The sequence below is a fragment of the Mobula birostris genome, chromosome 22, assembly GCF_030028105.1.
Source record: "Mobula birostris isolate sMobBir1 chromosome 22, sMobBir1.hap1, whole genome shotgun sequence".
NCBI classification, from domain to species: Eukaryota; Metazoa; Chordata; class Chondrichthyes; order Myliobatiformes; family Myliobatidae; genus Mobula; species Mobula birostris.
Window position 1 is genome coordinate 15,140,484 of NC_092391.1, and position 17,578 is coordinate 15,158,061.

General features: G+C 41.6%; 1 protein-coding gene across 3 annotated transcripts in view; it reads left to right on the forward strand.

The window, feature by feature from the left end:
* Positions 1–17,578, forward strand: part of ddx31 (DEAD (Asp-Glu-Ala-Asp) box polypeptide 31) — a 131,367-nt gene that overhangs the window by 16,397 nt on the left and 97,392 nt on the right. For all 3 annotated transcript variants that reach the window (XM_072240094.1, XM_072240093.1, XM_072240095.1), the window contains exons 7-14: positions 3,366–3,410; positions 5,520–5,561; positions 7,061–7,125; positions 7,704–7,823; positions 8,547–8,653; positions 10,335–10,567; positions 11,383–11,559; positions 13,913–13,972. In XM_072240094.1, the coding sequence (XP_072096195.1) occupies positions 3,366–3,410; positions 5,520–5,561; positions 7,061–7,125; positions 7,704–7,823; positions 8,547–8,653; positions 10,335–10,567; positions 11,383–11,559; positions 13,913–13,972 (849 nt within the window). The remainder of the gene's footprint in view (positions 1–3,365; positions 3,411–5,519; positions 5,562–7,060; positions 7,126–7,703; positions 7,824–8,546; positions 8,654–10,334; positions 10,568–11,382; positions 11,560–13,912; positions 13,973–17,578) is intronic.

The following is a 17,578-nucleotide window of genomic DNA, read 5'->3' on the forward strand; positions in this document are numbered from 1 at the left end:
CCTGCTTGCCAAATCCCAACATTATTAAGTTGCTCCCAGCCCTGTCAACTTTACAAAATCCTCACAAACCTCTGGCATCTAATGTCTACTGTGGGAGAATTGTCCCCCAAAATGATGAGGCAACATTCTGCAAAGTCTTGATTCTGATTGCACCAGATTCCACGTTTGCAATCCCATTACTCAGCTTGTCCCATTAGGATAGATCCACCAAAGGTGGACAATAGTGTACTCGTGAGACGGAGTAGTCCGTGTTGTCCTCAACACTGACTCTAGCCCCAATGAAGTTGCGTGGTACAAAATAAGTTATGGACCAGAAAATCGTCTTCTGATCATCGCCTGTCATTCCTCAGCTGATGAAACTGTCCTCCACGTTAGACCAAAAAGCACTTAAAGTAGCAAGGATACAGACTGTACTCTGGGTGGGACTCTTCAACGTTGATCACCAAGCACCATCACAGACTGAGCATGCCAAGTCCTAAAGGATGTTGCTGACAGACTGGATCTGAAGTGAACCAAAATGAGAGAGAAGCCTACTTGATCTTGCCCTTGTGTATCTGCCAGTGATAGATTGACCCGTCTAAGATCTCCTTGTGGAGGCAAAGTCCCATCTTCTCCTTTCAATCAGATTATATGACATTAGCTCCAGGAACTATCATTAGCCGCAGAAATATTCAATACCACAATCTGTACCCACGTGGTCCAGCATATCCCTCACTCTTCCATTACCACAGAAATAGAGAGTAAGCCTTAGTTCACTGAGGAGTGCAGAAGAATGTGCTAGATGCATCACCAAGCAGACTTCAAAGTAATGAAGTGCTAGCCAGCGAAACTGCAGTGCAGGACTACTTGTGAGCTGAATATCGTGTAATAATTACAGTTAGGTGATCCCACAATTGATGGATGAGTTTGGAGTTCTTCAGGTCCTACTAATCTAGTTGCAAATAAAGGTGGATGACTGAAGCGTTAATGTGTTAAGGAAGAGGAGTCAGTAGAACATGTAGTTCTGAGTTGCAGGAAGTATGGGATACAGAGAGAGATGATGAGAAATAATCTAAGGGAACTGGGGGTGCAGGAATTCACATTAAAAGGGTTGCTGGGCATAGGTGAGGGAGCACATGTTAGGGTATTTTTAGCTTTCTTAAGGGGTACAGGGGTTTTTTATAGGATATGATGGATAAGCAGGAATAGGGTACTAGGATGGCCAAAGATGGGAGGATGAAGTGTAGGTTAGGGTATGTGTGTGTGTGTGTGTGTGTGATTGGATGAAGGGATTTAGAATGCAAGTCTATTGCACGCTCCGGAGCAGAAGGTGGCGGTAATGCACCATTAAGTTGGGTGCCAACTGCCTTAAAACAAGACGAAGAAGTGTTAATGATTGGAAGAAGCTCCAAGACCTTCCCCATCCTGAACATGTGAATGGTAATCATGTTCAGCCAAAAGTACTAAACAGATTATCCATTTTGGCTTCTTCCTGTAATTATCACTTTCACAGAAGGTAGTCCCTAGCCAATTTAATTTACTCCATACGATGTCAAGAAATGGTTGAGAGCCCTATAAGTAGCAAATTTTATGGGACCAAACAGGAGTAATAGTACTGAATATCTACTCTCCAGAGCTAGCTGTACTTCTTGTCAAACTGTGCTAGTAAAGTTCCAAAACTGTTATCTACTCAACAGTGAAAAATATTGCCCAGGTACCTCCTGTCCACAAAAAACAGGATAACCCCAATATCTGCAATACTACCCAAAAAGTCTATACATTCAGCAGCAGTGATGAAAGCTATCTTTGAAAATGCAATAAATGGGCACTTACTCATAGAACCTTAGTTTGGGTTTTCCTTATGGCCACTTGGCTCCAAACTTCATCACCAGCTTGGTCCAAACATGAACAAGGAGCCATGTTCCAAGGGTGAGGTGAATAATGACTGCCTTTAACATCAAGGCAGCACCTAGAGTGGTAGCAAGGAGTCCTGATTAAACTGAGGACGACGCACATCAAATGGAGAACACTGCCATGTCTGGAGTCGTAACTTGCACAAAGAAAGGTGGTTCTGGGAGGTTAATCATTGTAGTCAGATGACCTCACTGCAGAAGTTACCCAGATATTATCCTAGGCTCGTCCAACTTCAGCTGCCTCATCAATGGCTTTCCTTCAGGTCAGTAGTAGGAATATCTGCAGGTTGATACACAATGTTCAATTCTATTGCAACTCTTTGGTAAGTGAAGCATTTCACAGCTGCAAGTGGCAAGATCTGGGCAGCATTTGGAAATGGGTTAAGTGGCAAGTAACATTTACTCCACAAAACCGTCAAGGAATGAACATCTTCAACAGGAATCTAACCACCTACACTTGACGTTTAGTGGCACCACCATCAGCAAATTCCCATCATCAAGAGGGTTCCTGTTGACTGCAAACTCAGCTGAATCATTCACATATATATTGTGACTACAAGAACTGGTCTGGCAGCAACTGACACCCAAGGCTTTGTACCACCTGGCAGGTGCAAACCTGTGATGGAATGCTTTCTACTGGTTTGCATCAGCACAGCACCAACAACTATTAAGAAGCTTGTCACCATTCAAGGCAGAGTGGCCTGCATGATTGGCTCTCTGTCAAGTATCCGAAGTATCCATTTGCTTCCACCAGTGGAGCTGCAGTGTGTGCTGTTACAAAATGCACTACACCTACTCACCCAGGCTGTGCTGCGCCTCTCAAACTCACCACCTCTACCACCAGAGAAAGAAAAGATAGCAATCGATGAGAACATCATCACCAGCAGGTTCCCCTCCATTGTCCTGGCCAGGAATTATGCTGCTTCTCCTTCACTGTGTCTAGGTCTAAAACTTAGAACTCTCTACCCTGCAGCTCTTTGGAAGTTCTTCACTGGTAAGATTGTAGTGCTCATCACTGACTTCTCCGGGGCAATTATGAAGTTCAGTAATACTCTGATCCTGAAACTGAACAGGTACAGTATAAAAATGAAGTGATTTGGTTTACTATTCATATATCCATTATGATGCAGTTAAACCTCCGTCACGTTTTATTTTGGTTCACAATATTAATTGGAGATTAGTGCTAAACCTTCCATGAATACCCTTTTATTTTGAGGATCTCTTAGCTGTTTTCTTTTCCCTCCCTGACCGTGAAGGAATGTGGATAAAATAATAACAAAGCAACAAGTTAACTTTTTGTTCAGTAGGTAGCTTTACCCAGCCATGAACTGTATTCTTTATGGTGAAATAATTGAGATTTTGAATTCCCATACAGGCTATCAAAGAATGTTTTACTTCTGGGGTGGGGGGAATGAATTATCCAGTGACTACCAAAATTACTCTTAAACCTTCTCTATTGTTTCCATTTCATAGCGTTCTCATGGACCGTATGCAGTTGTCATTGTACCAACCAGAGAGGTAAGTTTTTTTTTTACAATGGTTTTATTGGGTCTCTGAATTAGATTCTGATTTTTTTTGTTTGTTTGTTGACCTCAGTCTGCCTTAGTGCTACCAGTTGAAATGTAGGTATTGCAAGGGTGGCTACATCTAGCAGAAAGCCTGAATCCTATCCTGAGAAGCACCCAAACTGTAGCATCGTGCGCTCTTTCGCTTCATGCATCTATCCTAAAATTGTTACAGCGTAGAAGACTATTCAGCCCTTTAAGTACAAGCTTCTTATATGTAAGAGCCATGCAATTAGTCCCACTGTCCTGGTCTTGCCCTCCTAGTCCTACTAGTTATCCAACAGATTTTGTCTCCACTACTGTGCCTGAAGGTGAATTCTATACACTAACCACTAAAATAGGCATTTTCCCATGTCACCTTTTTCTTCAGATCTTTTGCCAAAACCTTCATTCTGTCTCCCTTTGTTTTGACACCTCAGCTTATGGGAATACTTTATCTGCTTCGTCTACTCTTCGTGATTTTAAATGTTTCAATTAATTCCCTTATGACCAGCTCTTTTCTAAGATGAACAACCCCCACTCCTCCTGTCTGTCCACATAATTGAAGTCCCTTATCCCTGAAATTATTTAGGTAAGTTTCTTTTGGAGATTTCTAGAATTTAAAGAGTGGCAGCCGGAACTGGATACAATACTGCAATGTTGACCTAACTTGTGTTTTGTCAAGTTATGTAGTGACTTCCCTACTATTGTACTCAATGCCTTGCTTAGTAAGCTCATGGGTATCATATGATTTTTTTTAAATCACATTCATAGCCTATATTGCTACTTTCAGTGAACTCTGGACAGATATGTCTGGATCTCTGTTGTTGATCCTCTAGTAGAATTATGCATTCTAGTTTATATAGCCCATCCTCAATCTTCCTACCAAGTGTAACACTCCACTTTGCATTTAAATTCACCTGCCCTTTTCTCCCAGTTTTCCTGTATGCGCTTGAAGTCAAGTATTGATCTCCTCGCAGTTTACTTTGCCTTCAAGTTTTTGTGTCATTTACAAATTTGGATATAGTGGAGACCCGGGTCCAAATCATTATTATTTATTTACACTCAGTGGCCACTTTATTGGGTACACCTTCCTAGAAACTGGGTAGGACCATCCACTTTAAAGTTTCATAAGTTGTGTGTTCAGAGATGCCTCTTCTGCACACCACTGTTGTAATGCGTGGCTATTTGAGTTAATGTTGCCTTCTGTAAGCTTGAACCAGTCTGGTCATTCTCCTCTGACCTCTCTCATTTCAAGTTATTTTTGCCCACAAAATTGTTGCTCACTGGATGTTTTTTGTTTCTTTTTTCCTCGCACCATTCTGTGTAAGCTCTAGATACTGTTGTGCGGTAAAATGACAGGAAATTAGCAGTTTCTGAGATGCTCAAACCACCCCATCTGGCACCAGCAATCATTCAACGGTCAAAGTCTCGCTTAGATCACATATAATTCCATTGTGATGTTTGGTATGAACAACAACTGAACCTCTTGTCCATGTCTGTATGCTTTTGTGGTGCATGGAGTTGCTTCCAAATGATTAGTTGATTATATATTTGCATTAACAAGTCGGTGTACAGGTCTAATAAAGTGGCCACTGTGTGTATAAATAAATAAATAAATCAATCAGTAATTTTGGCATTGACCCCAGAGCAATTTCAGTATATCTACCAGTCCAGCATCTATTCACTCCTATTGTGACTTGTTACTGAGCCAATTTTCTATCCGCACTGCTACACCCCCGCTAATACTGTAGCCTGCAATCTTGATGACATTCTGTGGACTCAGTCTATCTGAATGAAATTAATCTGTTAATATGAGGAAATAGAGCTGTGAACCTGCACTCGTCAAGCAGTGACCTCAGATCTGCATTCATCAGAGGGTATTTGATTATGTCCTACCATTTTGTTCCCTGCAGAAGGGTTTTGTGCAGTAAGATTAACTGATGCTATCATTGAAAATACTGTTAAAAAGGTCACATTTAGCAAGAGCATTCAACTTTGTCTTTTAAGAAGTTTAAAGTGAAGAGGCAATTTGCATATTCTGAGACATTAGGCCTTAGCAATTTGTTTACTTTCTCTTTAGCTGGCCCTGCAAAGCTTTGACACTGTGCAGAAACTGATCAAGGTAAGGTAATCTGAATGACTTCCGTACCTTGTTGGAAATTTTTTTGAAAAGATCATGCATGCCATTAGGAGATTGTGTGACAATAAAGATAGAAAGAACACTTCAGAAAATTGTAGAGTAAGGAGCCAGGGAAGGAGAAGCATGTATTGTTCAGATGTTGCCATTTGTTTTCCATGTTTATCCCATCTTTGCCAATACTAAGATTGTATTAAAGATTGTAAACTATTATGAATTTAGCCACAACTGTGAAATCTGATTGACTGATACTACATGGTGCAGAAGTAAATAATGGACAAAGTATATCTATCCTCTGCACCTTATTTTTCCTGTACAACCACCAGCCCTATATCTGGTTATACAACTGTGCATTGTTCCCCTTAGCTGGTATCATGGAAACGATCATTTCAAATACTGTTCTTTATGAATGTTTATTATAATTACAGTGTGAATTAATATTCAGATAGCTGGTTTGGGCGCCGGACACTTGGAGAGATTTGGCGGGGGGCGGGCGCTCGGCTGGGGGCCGTGGTCAAGTGGTCGGCGACTTGGCCGGCTCCCCCACCGGACTTAGTCTGGTGAGGAGGGTGTGAGGACACCCAGCAGGACTAAAAACAACAAGACCTGACAAAGGACGGATGAGCTCCTTGTGAGCCAACGGCCATCTTCCATGGAAGAGATTAAAGCCTCACCATTTATCTACGAATCGTATGCTATGCACTTAGTTAGAAGAGACATGCTGAACTTGGGCGCTGCACCATGTGCCTGGACCTGCCCAAGGCCTCTGCCTAAGGAAGGGCCGAGCTCGAAGAAGCGGCTGCGGCTAGAAGCTGACACGGCCTCGGGCTCGAATTTGGCGGGGGCGGCGGCGGGCGGTGCCAAGGCGGCCAGCGAGAACAAGCTGGAAGAGAGGCTGCCCTCGGTGCTGTCACAAGATCAAAGAAGATGGAGGTGCATAGCCACCAACCCCAGATTCTGGACGGCATCCACTGACTGACTGACTGAGAGATAATTAAGTGCCAACTCCATTCTTGTTATCATCTGACATTAATATGATATGCAAAACTATTATATGTCTCCACACCCATTCCCCAGATTAATTGAGAACTAAATTTTTCAATCTGGTACCTAGTCATACAGGTTGTCAATGTTTCAAGCTTCATTATTTTCCAATATATCAAAATGGAAAGTTTAATCTTGTTCACTTAAGATGAGTCGACCTACAAGCTTGAGAAAAGAGAAACAAGTTCTTTGTCTTCTCGTGATAGTTTCTGGTATTATCCCTTAGATTTTAATTGCATTCTCTCCAGTACCTCATATAGTGATCAGAATTATATCCTGTTCAACCAATATGTGTGCACACTTATTTATTTCTTTCCTATTGTGATCTATGCCACTGCTTACAGAACCAGTGCCAATTAACTAAACTAAACAGATTGTAAGGTTTTGTGATGACTCTGTTGAACAACCATATCGTATGTTTTTTTTTCCCCACCTAATAGCCATTTATGTGGATTGTGCCAGGAGTGCTGATGGGAGGAGAAAAGCGAAAATCTGAGAAAGCCAGGTATACTAGCCACATTGGTATGTAGAGTCAAGGTGTTGATGGAGAAATTATGATAACTGCAGAGAGTTGTGGACACAGCTCAGCACACCATAGGAACCTGCCTCCCCTCTATGGACTCTGTCTGTACTTCTCGCTGCCTCAGTAAAGCAGCCAGCAACATCAAAAGCCCCAACCACCCCAGACACTCTCTGGTCTCCCCTCTCCCATCAGGTGGAAGATCCAAATACCTGAAAGCACAAACTGCCAGACTCAAAGCTTCTGTTCCACTGTTATCAGATTTGTATCAGAGAGATCCTTTGTATTATAAAATGGACTATTGACCTCACAATCTTCTTTGTTTTGATCTTGCATTTTATTGTTTACCTGCACTACACTTTCTCTATAGGTTTTGTACTTTATTCTGCATTGTTATTGTTTTACAATTTTCTACCTTAATGTATTGTATAATATATTTGATCTTTCTGAACAATATTCAAGACAGTGCATTGTATCTTAGTACATGTAACAATAATAAACCAACATCAATACCAATCACTAATTGAATGGATAATTCAAAGATTGGTGCTTTCTTGTTCCAGGTTACGTAAAGGTATAAATATTCTTATATCAACTCCAGGGCGATTGGTGGACCACATAAAAAACACAAAGAATATTTGCTTTACCCATGTACAATGGCTAATTATTGATGAAGCTGACAGGTAAATGATCTTGTGTGTCTGTTCTTTTCGGTAGAGATTTATTTTGCATTTGTCGCCGAGGGAGGATAGGACTTGCGTGTTAAACTAAAATGATTTATTGTGATTGTACATTTTTTTTACTAAAATGGGTTATTAGAGATCTGATCCAGTCCTTTGTTGGTATAAGTAATCATTTTGGGTTAGATTTTTAACAATGTCTGAATCCTTCTAAACAACATAATATGTAATGGGAATATGTCTTTTAATGTTACATAATATGTAATGGGAATATGTCTTTTAATGTTTGCTATGGTGAGGTTGTGCAGCTATAAAATTTTCTTAAAAATATATACTTTTGTAGGTATGTTTTGCAACCACTAGATGTCTCTATTGTATTTGACAGTGCAATTCTTGGGAAACCCATTTTTATGGAGGGGTGCTTTGGTAACTAATTATATTATTTGAAATAAGTGAGTTGCAAACTAATTGTCATACATCAGACTTTAAATTTCGATACCTTAACTTGCAGTCTGGTGTTCTAGAAGTGCCATTTGGCTCCATCTAGTATTGTTACTTAGCATCCTATTGAAAACCCAAAAAATATTATTTACGGAAGAAAAAGAATTATTGTTGTGTGCCCTAATGAAGGGTCTCTGCCAGAAACGTTGACGGTTTATTACTGTCGTAGCTGAGTTCCTGTAGCATTTTGTGTCTGCTATTAGGTGTTCTTCTCTCTGTCAACAGATTGCTGGACCTGGGTTTTGAGAAGGATATCACTGTGATTCTGAATGCTCTAAATGCTGTAACTATGAAGAGGCAAAATGTTCTCCTCTCTGCCACCCTAACGGACGGTGAGATTTTGGATCTTGCTTTAAAAGTTTTTAACTCTGTGTTCTTAAAAGGGGTAATGTTTGATTCTGCTGTTGCACGCCATTAGTTTCAACATGCAGCACCAGTATTAGCTCTGGTTCTATTTTGTTTAAACTTGCCGCCCATGCAATATGGATTTTGCTTTCTTCATTGTTGCTGAGTTAAAACCTAGAACTCCCTCCCTACCTTAAGAGACTTGTCATTTGTATTGTAGTAAATGGGTCATTATCAACACTTCCTGAAGGCATTTAGTGATGGGCAGTAAATACTTGGCTTTTATTTCTTGCCTGTCCCTTGCATCACCAGAATGAATATGGGCAGATGGATTGTACTCTTTCATGGTGTGGTACTTCATACACATTGCCATTATGGGAATCATTATCAGTACTGTGAAGTAAAACCTACTAAAACATCACACTCCATTCCGATATGTCGATCCATGGCCACAGTCAGGTTAGAGGAACAACACCTTATATTCTGTCAGGATAGCCTCCAACCTGATCGCATGAACATCAATTTCTCAAACTTCCAGTAATGTCACCCCCCCAACTTCACCATTCCCCATCCCCTTTTCCCTCTCCCACCTTATCTCTTTGCCTACCCATCACCTCCCTCTGGTGCTGCTCCCCCTCTTTCTTCCATGGCCTTCTGTCCTCCCCTATCAGACTCCCCCCCCCCCCCCACCCTTCTCCAGCACTGTATCTCTTTCATCAATCAACTTCCCAGCTCTTTACATCATCCCTCCCCCTCCCGGTTTCACCTATCACCTTGTGTTTCTCTCCTTCTTCCCTCCCCCCCTCCCACCTTTTAACTCTACCCCTCTTCTTTTTTTTTTGCCCCCCTCTTCTTTTTTTTTTTTGCCAGTCCTGCTGAAGGGTCATGGCCCCCAAAATGACGACTGTACTGTTTTCCACAGTTGCTGCTGGCCTGCTGAGTTCTTCCAGCATTTTGCATGTGTTTCTTTTAAAATATCATATGGTTTTACAAGCCCTGGCATTCAGCTTTTCTGAATTGATCTGATACATTTCAGTTCTGATTTAAGAAATGTTATGTTATATTAAATTGAAACTTAAAAGAAAATTGAATGATATACAGTTCTCTGCTAAAGTCTTAGGCACATATTTTTTAATATGGCCTCGGACAGAACCCTGATCTCAACATCATCAAAGCTGGGATTGCCTGGAGAGACAGGAGCAAGTGATACGACCAAAGTCTGCTGAAAAACTGTGGCAGGTTCTTCTAGATGCTTTGAACAACCTACCAGCCGATTTTCTTATAAAACTGCATGACAATGTACCAAAAAGAATTTATGTCGTTTTAAAGGAAAAGGGTGGTCACAGCACATATTGATTTAATTGTTTACTGTTCACTGCTGTTTATAATTTTTTTTGATATTTAGGAACTTTTCATTAATTTAAAAGCATCGTCGCTTTACAGAAGTTTTTTACATATGCCTAAGACTTTTTTTTACAGTGCTGTATTCTACTTCTGTGAGTTTTTTGTTGATTGCTGTCACTTTCAAGATTTTTCTCCCCCGCCTCCCTGAAACAGTGCATTTGACAGAGTTTAAGAAATTGTGTACATTATTGATTACTTAAAGCAAAGGCAAAATGTTAGAATTTTTTTCCCTGAAGCCTTCTAAATGATCTGTTTCTACCCTAGGAGTGAATCGATTGGCTGGAATCAGTTTGAAAGAGCCAGTTAATATTAACATCACTGAAACTAACCAGTCCACAACTGAGTTTGCAGCAAAAAAATTAAGCACTGATCAAGTGAATATCAGTAAAGATTCCAATAGCTATTCAATTCCAGAACAACTTCAACAGCTTATGGTGCTAGTTCCAAGCAAACTGCGACTGGTCACGCTTTCAGCATTCATTCTCCAAAAATTCAAGGTAAAATTTGCTTTAAAATAAGCTGGTGTCCTGGTTATTGTTAAACTGGTAATACAGGAGGTTTGGACTCGTAATCCAGTATACATGCACTCAGTAGCCACTCCATTACGTACACCTGTACACCTCACTAATGCAAATATCTAGTCAGCCAATTGTGTGGCAGCAACTCAGTGTGTAAAAACATGCAGACATGGTCAACAGGTTCAGTTGTTGTTTAGACCAAACATCAGAATGGGGAAGAAATGTGATCTAAGTGACTTTGACTGTGAAATGATTGTTGATGCCAGACGGGGTGGTTTGAGTATCTTAGAAACTGCTGATCCCCTGAGGTTTTCATGCACAATGGTCTCTAGACATGCCATGAGCAGCAGCTCTGTGGACGAAAACGCCTTGTTAATGAGAGAGATTAGGGGAGAATGACCAGACTGGTTCAAGCTGACAGGAAGGCGACAGTAACTCAAATAACCATGCATTGCATCAGTGGTGTGCAGAAGAGCATCTCTGAACACACATGTCAAGCCAGTGGCAGGAGACCACACCAGGTCCCACTCTTGTACCTAACAAAGTGACCACTCAGTGTATTCCACCCCAAACGTTTGAATTATTTAGAACGACATTAAAATTCCATTCAGATTTCCAATTTTGTCCAGCTTAATGCCAACTGTGTTAAAATTTGATTTCAAGGCCATTACTTTGAGGAATGAATGGATATTGTTGGCTTTTCTTATGCAAAACCTTTGCCAATGACAACTAATGGAAACTGCACTTGCTTCCCACCATGCTTGATTTCAAGTAATTCATTTTGTTCTTTTCAGATTGGAAAGAAACTGAAAATGATCATATTTTTCTCCAGTTGCGAGTCTGTGGAATTTCACTACAACCTTTTCACAAATGCCCTTACTTCATATTCTGACAGCAAGGAGCAAAAACAATTACCTTTCTCAGCTTGTAAGATGCTGTTTCTGCGATTGCATGGGAACATGGAACAGGAGGTGAGTGTGCTGCTATTTAAGTGTTGAGGCTTGAAGGAACTGACACCTGACATTAGGAAATGATTTAACTTTTGCCTCCTTTGATTCCCTCACTATCCAACACCATTCAGTAACCCTGGCAGTTTCCACAACCTCTGCCTGTGCTACTCTTGAAACAGCTGCTAAGAGCCATGCAGAAGTACCATGGTTGCTTCTAATATTTATCACCCAGACTGCATGGGTGAGATCAGAAACTCTCTGTGTGGGGAACCGCAGGGAAGAAGCATCATGGTAAAGCGTGTGATGTGCATCAGCAGGCCGCCAGACAGCCATTGGATCTCACTTAAATGGTTGCAGAAAATCCCCAGTTATTGAGACTTGCTGCTTGTTGGCTAGACTGGTACAGGGAAAACCTCAGAGTATTGCAGAGCTCTGTCTCTGGCAGGTGAAGGAAATCACTGCGAGAGGACAGGATGTGAAATTATCCTATCCCACAAAATAAAAAGCTTTGTACTTAAAAACTGCCAAAGTTGCATTCACCCTTGTAAAAAGCTGAAGTATGGCTTTAAATCCAGTTAAATTGTGTGACATTTGAGACACTTTTCTACTTCCACCATCCTCTAGTTATGAAAACTTTCAGTACCATATATGACATTGATCATTTGGGAAATCGGAAACATTGGATCATGAATGTATCTGATCAGGGATATTTACTTGCTTTATTTGTAAAGTAGAAATGTAATCAGCATTAAAATCCTGAGATTTCCAATAGGAAAAATGCTCTAGACCTCCGTCGTTTGAGCTACACTGCCTCACCTTTGTGATTGACAGATTGGATGTGGTATGGAGAATGGAGAAAATTATTTCTTTTCTTCAGGTAACGGTGATCTGGCCTGACAGATTTGATGCCCATTGCAGCTATTGTAGTTCATGAGTCAGAGCAGGCCGGGTATATCGGCCGCACACACCCTGACCAGCTGTTATCTAGCAAAGATTAAGTGGATGTGTGTCAGGGGAGGAATTTTAATGTTTATTACCCTGAGTATAATTAGTGCATTATGTCTTCAAATTAGAGCTTCAATGGAGCTAAATAGCATACCCCATATGGTACTGCTGAGTAGATGTACTGCTGCATTTCAGATACAGTGAGATTCCTCTTGCTGTCATTGTCTACAGTCACTTGCTGCTTACTGATACATACAGTATTTCTCAGTTGCACTGTATCTTCAGTCTATTGCCATTATCAAACGAATATCCTTGTTATTTCCATTCGGTGTCTACGTTGGTCGGGGTATTTTCATCCATAGTAAAAATATAAGCTTTTTATTAATCCCAGTACAGTGGATTCCGGTTAATTCGGACACATTGGGATCAGTCCCAATTTAGCAGCTTTCCCAATTAGCCAAAGTTTCATGGAAGTATTTAACAAGGTATAAAAAAGACAAATTATGTATAAATATGTATTTAAATGAAATACAGAACAATTTAGAACACTGCCAATACTACTGCTGTACTATAAAACTGTGTATTTAGTTCCTAATACTTACCAATAGAGGTATTCATCTGTGTCGCATTCTTGATTGTAAATAAACAAAATCAGCAGAGACTCCTAGGGCAGATAATGCACTGCCTTCATACAAAGCTGTCAATGATTGCGTCCTCCAAATCTTCATGTTCATTGTAACATTCAAGATGTTACTTTCAAACTACAAGCTACAATAAGTCGATACCTTCAAATTCTTCATAGTTCCTAACCTGTGGAAGTAGTGAAGTTGTTTCATTTTCACTCTTGGCTGTTTCTGGCATCTCCAAGCCTGAATGCTTGAAACCGCAGTGAGCAAAACAGTTCCAAATTGTCTTGCTGCTTATTTCTCACCAACTATCAGTGACAAAAATCGCTGCTTTTTGAAAACAAACACACGCAACTAATGCTAGTTAAAAACTGCTTGCCCAAAGCATTGTGTGTATTACAGCCACACAATTGCATGTGACTGGCACTAGTTAGAAACTGTTCAGCAACAGGTTCCTGCCCCAAATAAATGGAGGAAATCCCAGCTATTTTGTTGATTAGTTTTTGTCCTGTATGAGTTGTCCCAAATAAATGACTGCCTTGATTAACCGATGGCTCAATTAACCAGAATCTGTTGTACTCATGGAAGTACGATCGAGAGCCATGATTTGCTGGGCACTTTTGTATATGATGTTGACTTTAATTTAGAAAGTTGGTTTCATTGTATAATTTAATGATATAATTGCAATGAATCAAAGCCATTCTCTGTGTTCAAACTGAAATATGGTGGTTGGTTTAGGAATACACTATGTGGCACGTTGTACATGAATTGTGGTAACACAATCTGTTTCTGTCACTTTGCAGGCAAGAAAGCAAACTTTTCTGGAGTTTTCACAATCAAATATGGGTGTCCTTCTTTGCACTGTGAGTACACATTTGAAAGGGGAGTCTTGGACTTGGTCAGGGTAGAAATTAGGACTCTTCATGGAAAAGAATATCAGGATAGTGAGTCACCATGAACATAGTCATAGTCATACTTTATTGATCCCAGGGGGAAATTAGTTTTTGTTACAGTTGCACCATAAATAATAAATAGTAATAGAACCATAAATAGTTAAATAGTAATATGTAAATTATGCCAGTAAATTATGAAATAAGTCCAGGACCAACCTATTGGCTCAGGGTGTCTGACCCTCCAAGGGAGGAGTTGTAAAGTTTGATGGCCACAGGCAGGAATGACTTCCTACGACACTCAGTGCTGCATCTCGGAGGAATGAGTCTCTGGCTGAATGTACTCCTGTGCCCATCCAGTACATTATGTAGTGGATGGGAGACATTGACCAAGATGGCATGCAACTTAGACAGCATCCTCTTTTCAGACACCACCGTGAGAGAGTCCAGTTCCATCCCCACAACATCACTGGCCTTACGAATAAGTTTGTTGATTCTGTTGGTGTCTGCTACCCTCAGCCTGCTGCCCCAGCACACAACAGCAAACATGATAGTACTGGCCACCACAGACTCGTAGAACGTCCTCAGCATCGTCCGGCAGATGTTAAAGGACCTCAGTCTCCTCAGGAAGTAGAGACGGCTCTGACCCTTCTTGTAGACAGCCTCAGTGTTCTTTGACCAGTCCAGTTTATTGTCAATTCGTATCCCCAGGTATTTGTAATCCTCCACCATGTCCACACTGACCCCCTGGATGGAAACAGGGGTCAGTGGTACCTTAGCTCTCATCAGGTCTACCACCAGCTCCTTAGTCTTTTTCACATTAAGCTGCAGATAATTCTGCTCACACCATGTGACAAAGTTTCCTACAGTAGCCCTGTACACAACCTCATCTCCCTTGCTGATGCATCCAACTATGGCAGAGTCATCCGAAAACTTCTGAAGATGACAAGACTCTGTGCAGTAGTTGAAGTCCGAGGTGTAAATGGTGAAGAGAAAGGGAGACAAGACAGTCCCCTGTGGAGCCCCAGTGCTGCTGATCACTCTGTCGGACACACAGTGTTGCAAGCACACGTACTGTGGTCTGCCAGTCAGGTAATCAAGAATCCATGACACCAGGGGAACATCCACCTGCATTGCTGTCAGCTTCTCCCCCAGCAGAGCAGGGCAGATGGTGTTGAACGCACTGGAGAAGTCAAAAAACATGACCCTCACAGTGCTCGTTGGCTTGTCCAGGTGGGCGTAGACACGGTTCAGCAGGTAGACGATGGCATCCTCAACTTGTAGTTGGGGCTGGTAGGCGAACTGGAGGGGATCTAAGTGTGGCCTGACCATAGGCCAGAGCAGCTCCAGAACAAGTCTCTCCAGGGTCTTCATGATGTGGGAGGTCAATGCCACCGGTCTGTAGTCATTGAGGCTGCTGGGGCGCAGCGTCTTCGGCACAGGGATGAGGCAGGACGTCTTCCACAGTACAGGAACCCTCTGGAGCCTCAGGTTCAGGTTGAATACATGGTGAAGTACTCCACATAGCTGAGGGGCACAGGCTTTGAGCACCCTGGTACTGACACCATCCGGTCCTGCAGCCTTGCTTGGGTTGAGACATTTCAGCTGTCTTCTCACCTGTTCAGCTGTGAAGCCCACCGTGGTGGTTTTGTGTGGGGGAGGGGTATAGTCATGAGAGCAGGGTGGGGGACTGTGAGGAGGGGTAGGAGGGAAGAGTGGAATATGTGTTGATTGGGGGCCAACAACAGATGGCTCATGTGGGGGATGGGCAGGGGTCACAATGTCAAATCTGTTAAAGAACAGGTTAAGTTTGTTGGCCCTGTCCACACTGCCCTCAGCTCCTCTGTTGCTAGTTTGCCGGAACCCAGTGATGGTCCTCATCCCCCTCCAGACCTCTCTCATGTTGTTCTGCTGGAGTTTCCACTCAAGTTTCCTCCTGTACCTGTCTTTAGCCTCCCTGATCCTGGCTTTCAGGTCCCTCTGTATTGCCCTCAGCTCCTCCCTGTTTCCATCTCTAAATGCCCTCTTTTTAGCGTTCAGGATGTCCTTAATTAACAACTTGTTAATTAATAATTGATGTAATACTTTTAAAATTTTAGATAATCTTTGCACGTCTGGATAAAATGGAATCAAAGTGAGTAAATTCTACTTAGAATCAACCATGCTCTTACTGAAGACTAAAACAGGTTTTAGTGATCAGTAACCTACACCTTTTCCTGAAAGCATGAAGAAACTTCTAACTTGACCACCTCCGCACCATCCGCCACAAGCAGGACTTCCTGGTGGCCAAACACTTTAATTCCAATCCCCATTCCAACATGTCGGTCCATGGCCTCACTTGTGCCAAGTTGAGGCCACCCTCAGGGTGGGGGAGCAATATCTTATATTCCGCTTGGGTACCCTCCAACCTGATGGCATAAATATTGATTTCTCCTACCAATAAACAAATTTTCTTCCACCATCCCCTTCCTATATTCTCCACTCTGACCTATTACCTCTTCTCTCCTTTCCCTGGGTCCCCTCCTCCCCTTTCTCCTATGGTCCACTCTCCTCTCCTATCAGATCCCTTCTTCTCCAACCCTAGACCTTTCTCACCCACCCGGCTTCACCTATCACCTTCAGCTATCCTCCTCTCCCCCCACCCCACCCACCTTTATATTTTGGTACCTTCCCCCTTCTCAGTCCTGAGGAAGGGTCTTGGCCTGAAATGTCGACTCTCTATTCATTCCTATAGATACTACCTGAAGCATTTTCTGTGTGTTGCTCTGGGTTTCCAGCATCTGCAAACTTCCTCATGTTTATGATTTGAAACTCATAACTAAGTAGGATGGTGAAAGTTATTCTTCTAGTGAGCTGAATCATCTTCCTTCATTTTTAAGTGATCTGTATGATATTAGTTCACTACCTTCAGTTTTTTTTAATAAAACCCTTAAGGTATTGAAAATAGATTGCACCTTTCAAAATAATATAAATCTTTTTATGAAATAATTAGATAGAAAGCATCAAACACATTGGCTTACGTAGAGGATAAGAATGCAAGGAACAAAATTGCCTATAGTTAGCACCAAAATTGACAAAGCTTTCAAAACACCAAAAAAAGCTCCATGAGGGAAATGGGTGAAGCCATACTAATCAGACGGTATGGTGGAACTGTATTCTATCATTAAGTATGAGGTATTCTGAGACACAATTGCCCTTACATCTTTCAGTTATGTAAGATTTACGTAACTGAAATGCATAGTGGTTAGCGCAATACTTTACAGGGTCAGGAATCAGCGATCAGGGTTCATTTCCTGCTGTTTTCTATGAGGAGTTTGTACGTTTTCCCCATGTCTGCGTGGTTTTCCTCTCACATTCCAAAGGCGTAAGAGTTAGTAAGTTGTGGCCATGCTACATTGGTGCCAGAAGCATGGCGACACTTGCAGACAGCCCCCGGTACGTCTTTGAATTGTGTTAATCACACTTCACTGTATATTTCAATGTGCATGCAACAACTAAAGATAATCTTTAAATTTCTTTACGTGGAATTTATAACAAACAAGCCAGTTAGCCTGCAAAAATTGGTCTGTGCCTCAGGTT